The following is a 17,584-nucleotide window of genomic DNA, read 5'->3' as shown; positions in this document are numbered from 1 at the left end:
GGTATCACAAGAGAGAAAACACATGCCTTCAGAAAGAGCACTACTCCCAATATATCTATATAACCACACTAATGTCTTTAACTTTTAACTTACCAGCCCCAAATTCCACTGGCAAAGAAAAGCTGCCATGATTTCTACCACTCTAGTTTATCATGGTATCTCCATCACATTGTTATGACCATTGGTAAATCACCCTCAGTGAGCCTAAGGTGAAACCTACATCTAAATACCACCTTTGTGCTAAGAAAAACTCACAACATTCCACAAATGCCAGAGAAAATTATGGCCTGCAACCCCATGAGATCTCTCTTGGCAAAAGGAGCTGTAAGGTAGCCTAAGTGGGAGAAAGCCTCAACAAAGCAAATCTGCAAGTATGAAGAGTTAAGATAAAATCCTATCCTGCTGACTGTAGGAAGATATAACTCACGATAAAGTGTGCTATTATTCCAAGTGAAATCACAACACTGTAGGAAACACCAATCTTTGTCTTTTGTATTACCACTACTCTGATGATTGATGAGAGGCATATGCTCAGAGAGGAATATATAAATAAAGATATTTAAGCAGTCAATAAGTGAAGCTAGAGACTGAGAAAAGAGGCAGGAAGATCAAATTAAACATGCATAGTAATTATTATCTTCAGTAAATGGCACCTAACAACTCTGATGGAAAGTGGCACTGAAGGCCAATGCCCTCTGTGTGTTGAGGGACAGAAAGCCAACATCAGTGCAAAAAAACCCAGTACATCCAATTTTGCTTCAGGTGAGAAACAAATTATGCAAGGAAAGAAGGGCTCCTCTGAACATCTGATCTCCTGGGGAAATGCACTAATAGCTGAACTGAGCAGTTATGGCAGCAATTTTTGGAGAAAGTAAAGCCTGCTCAATGTAAACTGCAATGAGATAATCACCTTATTTTCAAAATGCCAAAAGCTGCCAAAGACTAATAAATAATAATAATAATAATAATAATAATAATAATAATAATAATAATAATAATATCAGGCACTATCATTTTAAGCAAATTCAAATCAGTGGGCTAAACAGAAAGAGACAAATGCACTCTACTGAGCTACCTAATAACTCACCCAAACACTCATGTGCATGAACACACTCATCCTATTAGGTACATAGTGCATTTATCTTTTAACATTTGAAATATCAAGTATTATACAACTTATGTCCTCTGACCTGGCCATTTGTTTTTGAACAACAGGCCCAGGAGCAGAGGAAACATTAGAAAGCATTACAGAAAGGGCATTCAGTGCTCACCCATGATATTTAGCACTGAACAGAGTCAAAATAAATTAACCTCAAAGCCAAGCTTAGTTCTACTGTGCAATTGGCTGGCTCTAAGAACACAGCAACCACCACACGAGAGCAGATCAGTAGTAACTTGTCTCAGACACAAAACAGACATGCTTGGTGATGTATTAGCAACAACAAGCATTGATGATATAGTACCTTTCTGATTCCTGGCCATCAACATACATTCTCTGGTGATCTTAGGGTCACCCAAAGCATTAGGAATTAACTTAACCTCTCTTGAACTCAACCATGTCGATAGCTGTCACAACCTACTGAAGCTGAGGGCTTCATCTCAAAACTTCAAAAACTGTGCATCATCTGCTTCTTGGAGACCAAACAACACTTAAAGGTTCAAGATGCAGGGAGAATGCAGAAACCTTGCCTCCTCAAGGAAAAGTGTTTCTGAGCAAACCTTCCACAGTTCACACCAGCTCAGTTTCAACTGGGCTCTCTTTCCTTTAATACTAGATATATTGTTCACAGTGGAAGCAGCACAGTTTAGATCAAGGGATAAAATAGATATCCCAAGTTCTTTTCTTGTTCCATGGATTGGCTGCCCCATGCTCTGCTTTACCTGCCTTATAGTTTTACATGGGCAATTTCTAAAATACATCTCAGGACTGGCTTATATGCAGTTTGCCAGTTTTCCATTTGCAACATTACTCCTAACCCTTAACAGTTTACAGATACACACTAGGGCACATGAATAGATATGACCATGTTACTACTGCCTTTTTCGTTAGTATTTTAATCAATGTTTGCCTTTGCTGGCATGGATTAGTAACCTGCAAAGTGTGTGTGTGGGGGGGGGGAGTATGCAAATGGAAAACTAGTGAACTGCATGTGTAGCAGCCTAAACAAAGTCTGTACATTAAAAACGGAAAAATGGCAGATTACTGGTGCCATTCCACAAGCAAGATCAAGAATTCGGAACCTTGAAATCTAAGGAGAAAATTGGGTAAGAAGAATTTTGCAAGCATCCCTGTAATAATTTTAAGAGTACCACGTTTGCCACATGATTTCATCAAATATCAAGTAACTCGCCTTTCAAAGAAACCTGAACATGTTCTTAACAGAACAAGAAATAATTTCATAAACAGTGAGTCCTAACATAGGACCAAACACACTTAGTCACTACCCAGGAAGAGTCTCAGAATGGGAGCTCAGTTACCACCTTGGCACCCCCCTTCTAGTCTGCATGACGGGTTACATTTACTAATCTGGGTTGGGAATCTTTACTGGCCCAGGGCAGTTTACACACAGGAAATTCTCCCATTTATATCCTTATTCATTCCAGATTACCCCCAAAGCCTACCAACAAAGGATGCTTCTGTAGAGTAGCTGCCTACCAGGGTTACAGCATACCTACTATGTGTATTCAGTACCACAAAACTATTTTCTATATTGTTTCATTTCAGTCCAAAAGAAAGGGAAATAAACATACAGGGAGGTGCTATTTTGAGACACCTACCTCGTTTACGTGTCCCAGGATGCATTGTGCTGTTCAGGTATGTGACTGCGCTCTTCTTGCGCTTTACAGAAGAAAGGAACAAAGTAGTTGGTCAACTGTTTTGGCAAGTGAAAGCTACATCTACACACACACACACACACACACACACACACACACACACAGTGACTATATAAAAAATCTGGAAGAACACAAGTGTTGAGTCCCATTGAAGCAAACAGGCTTTTGCACTTAAATCCATAAATTTCAGTAAGAATCAAATGTAGGTTTAACTTTCTTCAGATTATGTCCATTATCGTTTCAGTGTTTGGATACTACCCTGTAGAAAAGCTAGTCTTTCACACAATTACAGGCAATGCTGATCCCACTTGTGATGAGAGAAATAATTCAATGCCAAGTCTGCAATCATGCCAGAGAAGGAGGAGGAGGGAGGAAGATATAAGGGAAAGAAAGTATAAAGTAGGAAACTTCTTTCCATTTATAATTGTCCTTCATGCTCTCTTAAGTGATGACAGTCCCACTGTCTAGCTTCGAATGTGATTGTTTTCATACACCTAGAATGCTGAAGCAATGAGCAAAATGCTTTTCAGCAAGTTATTTACTTATTTTATAAGCAAAAATTGTTACCTCAGGCTCAAAGACAGCTCCGCTGTACACTGGATTTGCTGTTGTCCTTCGTTTCCTTTCTTGTCGCTTACTTTGTATTTCTTGGGGAAAGGGTAGAAATAAAAGCATTTGTAAAGGGCACAAAGACCTCAATATCTAGTATGAGCAAGTTAGGAATCAGGAACTATGGTTTCTGAAATGCTCTATGCAAACTTAATTCTGAAGAAACATCCATATTATATAAATGGGTTGAAAGTAGAGAGGAAAGTGAAGTAAAAGAAAGTAAATTAGCTTGAGAAAGTGTTTCCTGCTCTTCCAAAAGCTCTCAGCTGATATTTTTATCTTCCACATTCTGTGCCACACAAAATTTGTTGCTGGCAACTTATTTCTGCCAGAGGCAGGGAGTTGTTTGAAGACTGATTTATTTGCTTGACTTATATCCCAGTATTTCTCAATGCAATGAGCCAAAGGTGGATTACAACAACTTCATATCAAAATATTGCAAACTTTTTTTAAGGTTCAAAACCATTTAAATATATTTAACCCAGGGGTGAGGAATCTCCAGGCCATGGGAGGCCGCTTTCCCCAAACCACACCCATGTGCCTCACACCTGACTTCATATGTGACAACAGGTGTGGGGCAGGTAGAGATGTGGCTGCAAAAGCACAATTGAGAGCTTAAAGCATGTTCCCTGTTGTTCAAAGTGGAGCAGATGGAACTGCATTGGGCTGATGGATACGCTGTGCAGATGATATCTCTGCAGAAAGTAGGCTTGGTGTCACTGCCCACTGAATTGGCAACACAGCTGATCCTTACAGAAAAGAGACTTGGAGTCACTGCCTTTCAGCTGATGGGCAAAAACTTCAAGCCTCATGTTTTCTTTTGCAGCACGCGTTGTTGCACAGAAATGAAAAATTAGTCACCTGACTTCATAGTGAGATCAGCTGATTGGCAGAGTTGCTGCCAGGGTTGAGGGAACCTAGGATCCAGCCTGCCAGTCAAAATAATTTCCCTCAGTTTAAACTATGTGCTAATTAATTGATAAAGGAAATTAAGTTATTTGAAAAATAGTACTGTGGTGCTTCTGATATTGAAGAAACCATATTTGTGACCTTAGATCTCCTAGTCAGAAACCTAAAAATCAGACTAGCATTTAGGATCATCATCCTATTTGGTCATTTTTTCAAGTCCAGGAAACAACCCATAACCTTGAACAGAAAATATTTCATTTTTAAAACTGATATTTTAAACTTTGATACATGGGAAAGTATTCACTCTAAGCAGAAATATTTGAAACTTTTACATTGATTCCAGAGCTCTGGAATAATTTATGCAGCTCAATCCTAAACTTATTTACTTGGAAGTAAGCACCATTAAGTTAAATAAACTTTTTCCTTGATAGCGTGCAAAGATTGCAGCCACAGTCATTTTTCTTACCTTCTAGATGGTCGTGTGTAACCAGTCCAAGAGACACCATGAAGGCAAGTTTCTGTATCAGAAAAGAAGAGGAAAACAATTCAATCAAATTAAAAGAGGAACTAAACTTATTTTAAGGTGAAATAGTAGCTTAAAAAAAGTGATACAATTTTCACTGAGCAATTTTTCAAAAACATACATCACCTGTATATCTGAAATGGCACTTCATAAAATGAAGCAAATAACAGCACTATGTTTCTTTATACAACTTGCATATCCCTTAGTTCAAAAAGGAGGGTTGGCAAGCTCATCTCTGTGGATCTATGAGACTGAAGGCAGCTCCATACTTTACACAGAAGTCTTTATGCAGCAGGGACACTAGCGTTTTCTACAGCAACCTCATAAAGGCTGAACAACATAGATGCATATAGGTGATTCCTAAAGCCTGACTAGGCCAGGGCTCCCAGAAGCATGGACTTGGGAGTTAAAAGATGCAAACACAAGTGTTGCTGCAGAGAAACACCAATTTAAAACCAGCTGCACCTGTAACTGCTGAATTACAATACATCAAGCACATTGCTATCACTTGTGGACTGACCTAAGACAAAATATTTGTTGGCATACTGAGTAAGATAATTAGCATAACTATGCTAGGATGTCTGTATTACCAACAACTGCTTTGTGAATGATCACTGCTAATTAGATACACTGTCTGTACTTCTCTGCATTTCAGCTTCCTCTGACCACTATTTACAAATAGCCCCCAACTCTGAACCTAACAGTTCAGCTGCACCCTAGGCCTTTGCTGTCCATTCAAAACTAATTTGAAAAATTAAAAAAAATCCCTGTATAAACTTGCATGTGCATCAGATATATTGTAAAATTCTCATGATTTTATGGTTTATCGTTTTGTAAATTGCTTTGAGGTTTGTTTGTTTTTACAATCAAGCAATGTATAAATGAATAAAATAATAAATAACATTATACTTTATGAAAATAGAACATAGTGTGATTTGAATTATGAAAGCCATAGTTATCTAACTGGAGATTACTCGAAACCTGAAAACATGGAAGCCTTCCAGCACAAGCAAGGATTTCTGAACTGTCCAGATGATTGCTGCATAAGCTGTTTGCGCAGAACATCACAGCTGTATGTATCTATTTTAAAGAGACAGCCAAGTTATGCTATTCTTAGACTGCTATAAAAAGTTTTAGGGCATGAGAACCGTGAGATTCAAAAAGCAGTAGTTCACTTTCATCTCATCTAGCACAACTGTTCAGGTCAAGTATTTGCAGTCTATGATTTCTTAACTCCATGAACCATGTTTTAGAATTCAAGAGACTAGACCTGTGTGACAATGTTTGGCCTCATTCCCTTTCACTGTACATGAATCACATGGACTGCAAAGGACAGCCACAGTGGAGCAAAAAAGTATTTCAGATTCTGACAATACTAAGTAAATTAGTAAAAAGTGAAGTCTCTTGGCTCATTTAATATCATCTCCCTGTGCAGAGGGGAAACCAAGATCTCCCCCTTAAAAAAAAAATCAGAATTTTGATGGTAGAATATTGTCTAAATGGGCCCCGAGGGAGATTCACTAGTTCCAGTTGATTTTGTGTGTTGCTCAAGCTGCCAGAATCCAGGTTTCTTAGCTTGCGCTTTCTGAAAGATTTGCAGGGTGATAGCTATGTTAACCTCTCGCAACAAAAAGAAAAAGAAAAGAAAGAATTGTGGCACATTGAAGACTCACAAATCTATTATGGTAGAAGCTTCCGTGGACTAAAGTCCATTTCATCAGAAGTGTTTTTCTGAGTTGCAGGTATTCTTGGAAAACAAGCTGTCTGGAATGCTATTATAACTCCACTCACCCAAGGAAATAATAAACTCACCCAATCTCTCTTTTCTAACAGCTGGGGGAACCTTCACACACTCACTTAAATGTGTCATTGTTCCACAGAAAACAAAATAAATCCACAGGCATTTATGTTATTTATAATGTGTTATTTTCAAACTTACATGATGCAAATGTTCAGGAGCTTGATTAAACAAAAACCCTATTTGTTGAAATGGATGGTTACCAGCGAGCTGTAGCTTTATTGTTAAATGTGTACAGGTATTAAAACATGTACCAGTACAATATAGCTACTATGTGAATATAATTTGGGTCTTATTATTTGTTATACAAACCATAATTATGAGATTTTTCACAGGGTGTATTTTCATCTTTGGAAACAGGAAAGGTGAAAAGCTGGAGACACTTGGAGCACCTTCAAGCCGAGGTGTCAGGACACTCTCAGCTTTCAGGAAAGGCCAGTGTGTGTTTGTTGTGTGTAGGATGAGTATACTGGGCATCCATGCACAAAGTCTCTTGGGACATCCTTAAGCCCCCATGCTACCTTTGCAAAGGGGAGGGGCAGTCACGGCGCCAGCAAATACAACTTTTCCTTAGTCAAACAAGGCCAACCGAAACATGTTTAAAATGTGCCTGTGGGATTGGAGAAGTTGCCGTGCGTGATGCAATCTGAACACTCAAAAGAGCTAAGGATAATTTGGGATTTCTATGTATATAGAACAGTAGAGCGAGCTGGAAAAGCCACTGTTCAAGCCTTACCTTAGGCAAGAACTTAAAGCAAGGCTAGATTCTTTCAGCCTCCTAACCATTACAGGGTTATTGCAAAAATTACTAAGAAAACATGAAGCACTTTGAACACCCTTAAGTGCTACATACATGCATCATTATCATAAGGTCAGGAGCTCTTGCATTCTTTCTTCTAGCCCTGAAAATATTTGGTGAACTGGAATTTGTGGCTAGATTTAGCATTCCTCAGACATATAGACCTCTTCACTGCAGCAATAACACTGTGAAGAATGTGAATCTCTTTTAAGAGGAAAAGTGGCATTAAAATGTAGATGAAAATAAGCATTTCTAAAGACAGATATTTTTTTAAAAAATCTGCCCAACCCCACAAAAGGATATTGTAGATATTTGTACTAGTACCTGTGGGTTTTCTTCTCGTTTTGGTTTGGGTGGTGCAGGAGGAGCAACTGTATGAACCTCTGTTGGCTTCTCCTCTGTTTCCGCTTGGGGCTTGATAGTCTGAAAGGGAAACAACAGCAAGTGAACACAGGTTTCTTAAATTCCTAAACAAACAGAAACAGCGGCCAGTGTTTTTCTTTACCAAAATGAAGAAACGGATGGAAATGAATCCGAACAATACACTAAATATTTTCCCCAAGAGCTCCTTTAAAAAGTGTGGTAAGGTACATTTTAAGTAGTGAAATCACATTCCCAAATAAAAATTACTATTTAGAACATCAAGGGTACAACTGCAACACTTAAGTAGCCCAATTCAGCAACTAGATCATGTAATAACAATAACTTTGCATCTAAGATGTGGGTAAGAGGGGATATGTATAAGAGAGACCTGGTAAACAGAATAACTACAGATGGGATGACGTTTTGTGGAATAACATTCCATGAAAAGCTTGTCCAGACAACAATCTGCCTGAGAGATGCACCTTGCATCTCTCTCATTCATTATTCACTATAACAAGAATTTGCCTGAAGATAAGTTCTCCAGAATTCCCAAGTGCTGGGTTTTCCTGAAACTCATTCACTTAGTGATGTCATAATCCCCTGCATATTGCATCATAAGTGCCTGCCCAATGATTCCCACTTTATGACATAGCTGTGATGTCACAAAATTAGATCCATCTGTTCTAAGATGACAAATATGTTCTCAATGTGTTTACTCAGAAATAAGAGAAACATAAAGAAATAACTTGAACCATATTGTTTGAAATTGTGAATTATTTTGAATTACTTCTCGGTCCCATCTACTAGACTGTGTGATCCCACTTGCTTGTTTGGATGAACCACAACTAACACTATAAGTGCAGTTGTGCTGGAAGAGCAGAGGGGGAAACTCAAGAACCTATGGTTTGTGGCTTGCGCAAACTAGACCAATGGTTTGACAAGTGAGGATGAAACCTTGTTTCTTAATTGTTTTATTTGAAATGATGGTGGCCACTTTGGACATCTCCCTTAGAAAATAAAAGTAGGAGGGTGTACCTTTTATTATAAATAAATGTGTGTGTGTGTGTGTGTGTATTCCTAAGACTGGCAAGTGGAAAAGAGAGGTCTGGCTCTGTTCACACTTGAGAAAACTTTCTGCCTATTTATGACAAGAAAAGCCATGACCAGATTGGAAGCAGCCTTCCTCAGTACATAAGGGCTGAAAGGCAGTTTCTCTGCACTGGTACTACGTATAGGCTTTTCTTCCACATTTAAGCACTAGGGTTTTTGCTGAAGGTCCTTGCTTCTATGAAACCTAGAGTTGTGGCCAGTCTTGGCACATTGCCACCTGTTGCAGAGCCATATCACCTTGCATCTGCTTCAGAGTGTTTTGAAGAGAGAACGATAATGTAAGTTTTGGGGGGGAAGGTGACACACTTCTGTCTACTTAAAAAATAACTGCTCATGGCAAATTTGTCAAGCTTAAAAGACTGAAACCAAGCAAGCTTTTGAGAATACAGATCAGTAGACTCAAAGGTCAGTTTAAAGTGCATTTGCACAAAAAGGCCTACATCTGATAGATGGAATTAGAGGAAATTCTCAAATGTCCAGGGTTATAAACTACTTAAAAAAGGTTAGCTGAAACTGATGGTAATTAAGTCATCTGAATGTCTGCTTCATCATAAATGTCAGCAAGATTATGGATAAATATTATTTGATGGTTAATGTTTCATGCTGAAGCAGCAGAAAAAGCACAAAACGAGTAAATTTTAATTATTCTGGTATACTATATATAAAATCACAAATTAACTGCTCACTCATTATGATTGGTACATTCCCAATCTCTGTCTGAGGAACAAGGTATTATCAGCCATCTCTATTCACACATTGTATCTCACGATTGGCATGAGACAGAGAACAGTTGCTGGCTTGTCCACCCGTGTCCTCTTCTGCCAACCCTGCCACATCCATACATTGCAAGAAACCTCTGAACAGGAGAGCATACCCTATATGTGTATCCGCCCCCTGTGATATAGAACCCAATGAAATCAGGATTATAAATTTGGGATGGAGGACACAACTAAATACATATTTTGATATTAAAATACATATTTATGTATTTAAATGCAGAGTTTTGGACAGTCTTTTAAAAACTGCTCAGCTTAATATGGAAACAGGATGGAATGCACCTATGAGCACACACAGGAAATGTACACAGGCTGGAAATGGACTGATATACCCATCCCTATTCCAAATTGTGCAGGGAGCGTGCCCAGGCTTCTCCAACATATGGACAGTCTAAGTGGCGGTGGAAGGGGATGGGATGGCTGGTATGGAAGGGCTAGTGGGCACAGCCCTGTTCTCAGTAACACAAGATTGCTAACCACAGGAGAGGCAATGAGAGGACAGGTTTGATGTTATGGTTAATTGCATTTGTATCTCCATTAATTCTATTGACTTTAGGAGAAGGAAACGATTCACAGTTTAAACTACTAATGCATATCTCCATCTGTACCTGTTTCTCAACATTTGGTTTGCTGATTTGTAGAGTCTGAGGTCCAGCAAGCCTGGTACCTGGGGCTGCTATAACAATGCTGGTGAGTTGTGCCATTGGAAAAGTTTTGGCTATGGTTGCTGTTTGCCCATTCACTACACGGACTGGGTGTATGGAATTCTGAGAGGAAGGTAAGGAGGTGGGTGTGAATTTTGTTGTCAGCATCACAGGCCTCTGAATAAGCTGAGGAGCAGCGAGCATAGGAGGAGGTGGGGCAGGGGCGATAGGAATGTTGTTCTGGGCAACAGGTTTAGGTCGAACCTACATAAGAGAGAGAGAAACCCATATCAGACCACATGCATAGATAATATATAGTACTTAACACATAACTTATGGCTGTGCCAACAAATATGACTCAGATTACAATAGTGTTTGTATTATATAGTGCTACACATCTGCACTGGAAAGAACTACAGTAGGCCCAAAACTTACACAATTGCAGCCTTGCATACCTCGACAAAAAATAAATAGAAAGAGGGTGGGAGACTGGAAAAACCGTCAGAAGGGGCCACGCAATCTCTCACAAAAGCCTCCAGAGCCCTCATGTGACCTTCCAAAGCCTGGAAAACAAGGCTCTTTCAGCACCCAGTTTTCCTGCCATGGAAAGAGTTTTTAAGCCCTCTGCCTTACTTATAGGACTCTCAGAAGGTTGCGTGAGGGTCCACGAAGGCCCTGCAAGGCTCCCAAGATCTTGCCTGCTCAGTGCGCCGATATCAAGATGGGTGGGAATTGTTTGCAGAGGAAGGCAGTTCCAGGTTGGGTGTGTGGTTTCCTGACGTTGAATGATTTTGTCTTTGCAAGTAGATCCCTGGAATGTAACCCTCATGTACATTTCAGGCCTACCACACTTTTAAAACCGCCCCAAATCTTGTTTAATTCCAGCTATGATTGTTGCACTGTGTTCGCCTTCCACAGCCTACTGTCCTCCAAAGGTTTTGAACTACGATTTTCATTCTCCTTCACAATATCCCATTGTGATTGTGGCTGAAGGGAATTGTGGTCCAAAACACTTGAAAGCTGCTAGGCTAGTAATGGCTGCACTATGCATTAACTGCTAGTGCGCAGATGTTAACCAAACATTCTTGTACATTTCTACAATACTGTCATCATTTTGTATGTTACATTTTGTATCTTCACATATTCAATGTTAATCATACTTTAAAAGGATATACTGGTTCTGGAAGCACAGGCCTGGAAGCACAACTTGCAATGATATATTCTCAAGGAATACTGAGTGTTGAGGGGAGTCTAAGCAGGTTATCAAATACAACTGCATTACCAAAATATCTTTGGATAGATCTGGGGGAATTCAAAGGTCTGTTAATTTGAAGTATTTCTAAAATCTAGGGTGTCTAAATTGGATACAAATAGCTATGCATTCTAATTTATTATTAGATCAACTGTGTTGGCAAGAGTAGCTAGTTTCTGAATTACACAGCTCTCTCCTCCAATCAGGGATTACACTTTTGAGCCTGTCTAACTTTCTTTGGGTTAAATGCAGGTGACTAGAGCATTGGATGGGCATATCTATAGTGCAGCAGTTAATATTTTCACGCTTTCTTCTCTTTCATAACTGGGTAATGATTGTTGACATTACAACTAGGAATTTGAATAACAACTACATTAAAAATCAACAGTGTGGGTAGGAGAAGAGATGTAGCTTCAATGAGATGCAGATGGCATCCTGTGAGAGAGAGAGCAACTAAATTAATTCTAGTAATTTAAAATACTGCAAACAATCTATTACATAATGCCTTCATCTTTGGGTAAAAGGTCAGATTTTTTTCAAAAAGTTGCAGCTCAAGTTATTTCTAGATAAAATCTGCTCCTCTTTGGAAGAAAGGAGCAGGAAGCTAGAAACTATATTAATTAGATTACAGTTACGTTTTGCTTAACAAAAAGGCTAAGGATTCACATTAAATAGGGGCTCTTTAATCAAAGAAACTATGAAAAATATTCAGCACTCAATAACCTTATAACAAGCAAGGCATTTCTTCATCATCTCGTCTTTAATTCAGTTCTTACAGAACTAGTGCAAGGTAGAGAGCTGACAGGGAAACAAAAATATGATAGCAAAGCTGGAGATTTAATCTGGAAAGCATATTAGGTAGTGTTCAATTATTACCAGGTATACGAAACATCTGGTGTTGTACTTCTTCCAGTCACACTTTTAGGACAAACTCCCCACTCCTACCCCTTTTCCTGTTTTGGACAAACTCACCTGTGGAAGAAAATTTGGACGAGGTGTGAGTCTGGGAGGAGGGATGAACTGTGGCACTTTGATGGGCTGAGGAGGTGTAGCTTGAACCTGCTAACAATAAGAGTGGGGCGGGTGGGAAGAAGACAAATTTAAGCAAAGGGAATAGGTGTCATGAGCAACTTCAAAGCTATTCAGGCACAGCCTACCTTTCTCACAGTAAATAATTCTTGCTCTTCAAGCCATTCTGAAATAAAATGGCATTTCATGGGCATAATGAAGCTAAGTATCCTTTTGTTTCACCAGCCTGTAAAACCCAAGACCTCTGCTATTTTAAAAAATATGTCCTTATCCTTGACATTTTTGAATTCTCCTCTTTGTTTTACGAGTCAAAGCGCTACAAATAACCACAAAGAATAATCAGGTTTGGCTGGCCATTCAAGTGGAGCAGCACATGATGCTTAATTGTGCTAAGGCTTCATAACTTGGGGGGATGTTTTGAAATATTTGATAAGAGGGCATAAACAATAATATTCAAAAATGCTGGAAGGATAAATGTTAGGTACTAGATAAATTATTTAGTACATTAGGACTCTGGTTCTCTCTTAAATGTGTAGAACACTGTTTTCATATACAGTAATTTGCTTTGGGAGTGAAATACTTTAGGGTATAAATGGATTTCGTTACAGCTGCAGCTCTGGATCAATTCTTATTTAAACAGCAAAACTCCGTTTAAATGCCTGGCCTCCCTCACAAGGATATATTTTCCACTCAAGTTACTTTTTACATTTCTGCAGGCTTCAGCTGCTTAGTACTTTGTGAAACTGATTATCAGAGTTACTAGTTAGTCACAAAAGCGCCCCTGAGAAAGACTCGTGTGCAGGTTGAGGAAGATGCTGGCTAGATCCTGTCATGCAGGATGATTTCTTTGTGGGTCCAGCGGCAGCAAAAAATAGACAAAGTTGGTGAGCCTCATTAAAATAATTTTAATATAAGCAGTGAAAGGAACATACATTTAAAAGCATAACCTAAACAAGGTAAGTCCATGCATGGCCCTACATGCCTTTATTGGCAAGCAGAGCATTGTAAAAAGTTGGAGTGAAGGTGCATTGTCAATTATCTTTCAGCACACCAAGGAAAAATATGATATGATAGTAATCATTTGTTAAAGTAGTAAATTATTTTAAAAATTGAAACCCATTAGAGCAAAAGTATTTTCTCACATTAAACAAAGTTTCTCAATACCTGTATATGCCCCAAAGGGCATGCATCTCTGTTTCAACAAGGGAATTTTTTTTAAAATGGCTCACGTCCTTAGAACACTAGGCAACAAAGACCGCTTACCAATGTGACTGTATTTTTTGCCACTATTTGAACTGCCTCTGTTCCTGGACCAGTAACTTTATTTGTTGTCTGGAGGTTGACTGGCGTGTTCTGTGCATCAGTGCTAAGGACAGTTTTCTGGTTGCTATTGATGGCAGTCACCATGGCAATTGTAGGTCTTGGACCCACAACGGAGGCAGGCATGGTTGCTGTTGCTGCTTTCAGGACAAGAGGTAGTGTCTTAGTGGTGATCATAGAAGCTGTAGTTACCGTCTTCTAAGAGAGAAAAAAACAAAAAACACTTTGGAACCTATTCATCGCAAACTGGACAGAGTTTGCTCTAGAAATTCACAAGTGAGAAAGCAGAAGCTGAAATGCAAAGGAAATGCAACTGGGAAGATTTAAAACGCTGATTTCTTACCTGTCAAAGCTGTATGGAATCAGCCCACTCCTTTACAAATATTTTCAATAAACCTTCCACATACAGATGTGCAACCACATAGGAAACACCACGCCATGGATTGCTTAATCCATTGGTGAACTGTATGTGAAATCAATCATGTCTTGATAGTACATGCTTTGGCACATATAATGTCCCCATGTCTCTTGTCAATTCCATGCCCCCCAAACATTAGTGTACCTATATAATGCCATAGGCAGTGTCAAATGGGATTTGTTTTGAACCAGTGTTTGTAGGCTGTGGTAAAATGGATAAGAGTTAACAGGCTAATACTGAATCCAGGTAGATGGACATTTGGTTGCTAGGGAATTTAGGAGAATTTGCCTGGAAATGCCCTTGAGAGAGTGCTGAACTAACTGTTCAGTAGCAGAGAGGAGTCTGAGAACCTTGGCCACCAACAGTTGTAATAGTGGGCACAATGTACTGGGCAGGAGCAGCAGGGTTTGTGTGCTTGTACTCAGCAAATATGGAACCAGGAACACTGAGGTGCAAAGTAGATGCAATGTGTACTTTAGCAGAATTTTCCAAGCATTTGATACTGAATTGAGTTTTTTTTGTTTTTGCTGTTGCTCTAATGTTCCTTTTTCATTATCAGATTTAATTGAATTGGTATTTTATGTAATTTTATATTGTTGAAACACCTTCAATTTCCTGCGATATTTCAAAGCTAAAGTATCAAGGCTAAAATGAGGGGCTTTCAGCATAATCAGTAAAAGCACATCACAACTAGATTTTAGCGTCACTATTATGACAGTGTTTTCACTAGTTCTTATGATTTACACAACACATTCCACAACTAAAAATAATCAGGTCTGCTAAAATCCCTTATTGAAGAACTTATTGTGGTTGTTGCACAATGTGGAAAATGCTTTGTTTATAATTATTTCAAATGAGAAAGCACATATTTAGCTAGTTTTAAAGAAGACTAATTTGGAAAGCATTGCAGATTTCCGAGTAGACAATTCAGAGATGCATGTGTGTGCAACGTAAGTTATAACTTGGTTTTCTCTATACACATTAAAGGAACGGGTTGCAGATTCAGTGCTTTCTAAGAAACACCCTAATTGGACGCTGGCAAGGAAAGAGTAGAAGCAATTTCAATACAGTGTCGCTAGAGGGCTCTTTAGCATTGAACATAACTTTGTACAAATGCAGAAATGACCTGGAAGTTAATCTCAAAGTGCACAGCACAGAATACAGAGAAGAACATGAGTGTCAATTTACAGTCAAAACTCTAGATAAAAGCAGACACCAATAATTAAAAAATGACTCACAATCTACCTGAAAGATATACTTGTTAATGCACACTTTGCTCTCTCACATTTTAAGTATTATTTTGTTTCAGTTACTTTAAAAGCACATCAAGTGGAAAAGTCAGATGAGAATCCAACAATTCTGAATTCCTAGAGCAATATCTGAAGTGGTCCTAGTCAGTAATATATATAGACTTCCAGGTGAACAATTCCCATACAAAGCAGAGCCTTGTGAACTAAAAAGTAAGTATTCCACCAACTGTTCTGCAATTCTCTGTATAGACATGAATTGATGGTAGGATATTCATAGCAGGCCAGTCCCAATCCTTCTCCTCTTCTGATGAAAGTGCACCGCCCCATGAAGCTTTCTCTCTTCCCAGCTATGAACTAGCAATGCCCATTCCATCATGCTGAATGAAACCAAGGGAGAGAAGGAAAGGAGGGGCAGCAGTTTTTGTTTACTTTCTGTCCTTGAACTACTTCCATTCCAGTTGGTTGTTATAAGAACTTTGTAACAACATACTAATGACCGAGTTGGCTTTCCGCTTTGCCTTCCCACCAATTCCAATTCTCTTTAGTGTCACTTTGTTTAGGTTTTAAGCCCAAGGGCAAAGATTGATCTCTGTAAGCCTTTTCGGGGCCCTTTCTTCAGTTGAAGAGTGAGATAAAAGTGTATATATTAATAGCAATGATGCCCTGATATGCTGCCGTCCAAAAGGGCCAACACACTGCCTTACATGAAGTCAGACCACTAGTGCACTTAGCTTAGCATTTGCACTAACTAGCAGTGCTTTTCAAGCAATCCAGTTAGTAGTCTCTCCTGATCCTAACTTGGAGATGCCAGAGATTTTCAGGCAGGAGTATTTCCCAACCCTAACTTGGAAATGCCACAGGTTGACTGCTCACTGCTACTGAGCTGTGGCTCCCCAGATGAAGTTTCCAAGTACAGAACTAAATGAAATAAATGCCAAAAACAAATGCCTCATGTCAAGCTCCTCCTTTGTAACATCTTGTGCATGTGTTCAGATGTCATCACCCTGTGCACTTCCTTGCTTCTGCTCCATATATTTTGCTGCTGATAGGGAAACACAGTGTCATGGCATGTTACTGAAGGGAAAGGGTTTTCTTTAACAAGGGGCCACCATTTTCAGTAACAGCCAGTCATTGTGTTAGTTCTGCCCACAGGGTCTCAAAGAGCCAGCGGGAGCAAAAAACTGCTCACAAGGAAAAGGCTCAGTTTATTGGCTGCCCCAATGCTGCTTAAAACAACAGCAATTTTCCTTAAAGCACTTCCAGTACTCTAGAAGCTATCACTTATCTTCTTCTAGTGAGAAGGAGCAATAGACAACATCTAAGCTTACCTTTCTCCAAACTCAGGGCACTCCCTGGCCAAAGTTGTAGGGAGGAGGCAGTCAAGTGGCTCTCAAAACAGAGAGTATCAAACCAACACCATTTATGCTTCTGAGGACCTCTCTAAATAACTTATTTTCCCCAAGATTTTCCAGTCTCTAGAGTATAGTCTCTATCATGCTGAGAACAGAAAGAGGAATAGTTGTTCCCTGTTGAGATGAGAGTTTACTCTCCTCTGCCTCATTATAAGCCATATATCAGAAGCTAGACTGCCAAATGTCTACACACAAATAACTTATTTTTTGCTAATTCAAGCAACTAGCTTTCTAAACTGACTATGTGATTCAAGCTTACTGAAATTGCAGCAAATGCCCTCAGCAATTATAGATACAACTACATTAATCTCTGTTATTGTATTTGTGGGGAGAAGACAGTGGGGGGGCAGTTTCTATGTATTTCTTTGTTTATAGCCTGTTTGGTTTTATATTATTACGGTATATCTGGTATTCTGTTTCATGCTGCTGAAACATATTGAACCAAGATCTCTGGACACTTGTAGTTCCCTAGTTAACAACTTCTGAAGGCAATCATTTCCACAAAAAGAGAAAACTCAAGACAATTACACATTATTT

The 17,584-nt window shown here is 39.1% G+C and overlaps 1 protein-coding gene across 8 annotated transcripts in view; it reads right to left on the bottom strand.

Moving 5' to 3' along the window:
• The window catches only part of PHF21A (PHD finger protein 21A), a 129,390-nt gene that overhangs the window by 14,742 nt on the left and 97,064 nt on the right, over nucleotides 1–17,584 (bottom strand). For 5 of the 8 annotated variants that reach the window (XM_028727232.2, XM_028727251.2, XM_028727224.2 and 2 more), the window contains 7 exons: nucleotides 13,911–14,165; nucleotides 12,591–12,680; nucleotides 10,331–10,630; nucleotides 7,798–7,896; nucleotides 4,820–4,871; nucleotides 3,403–3,482; nucleotides 2,779–2,839 (listed from right to left, as the gene is read on the bottom strand). In XM_028727232.2, the coding sequence (XP_028583065.2) occupies nucleotides 2,779–2,839; nucleotides 3,403–3,482; nucleotides 4,820–4,871; nucleotides 7,798–7,896; nucleotides 10,331–10,630; nucleotides 12,591–12,680; nucleotides 13,911–14,165 (937 nt within the window). The remainder of the gene's footprint in view (nucleotides 1–2,778; nucleotides 2,840–3,402; nucleotides 3,483–4,819; nucleotides 4,872–7,797; nucleotides 7,897–10,330; nucleotides 10,631–12,590; nucleotides 12,681–13,910; nucleotides 14,166–17,584) is intronic. The other 3 variants (XM_028727242.2, XM_077928838.1, XM_028727215.2) reach the window with 1 other exon arrangement.

The sequence above is a fragment of the Podarcis muralis genome, chromosome 1 (genome assembly GCF_964188315.1).
Source record: "Podarcis muralis chromosome 1, rPodMur119.hap1.1, whole genome shotgun sequence".
NCBI classification, from domain to species: Eukaryota; Metazoa; Chordata; class Lepidosauria; order Squamata; family Lacertidae; genus Podarcis; species Podarcis muralis.
The sequence above is the reverse complement of the archived record's forward strand: the minus strand, read 5'-3'. Positions and strand labels throughout refer to the sequence as shown.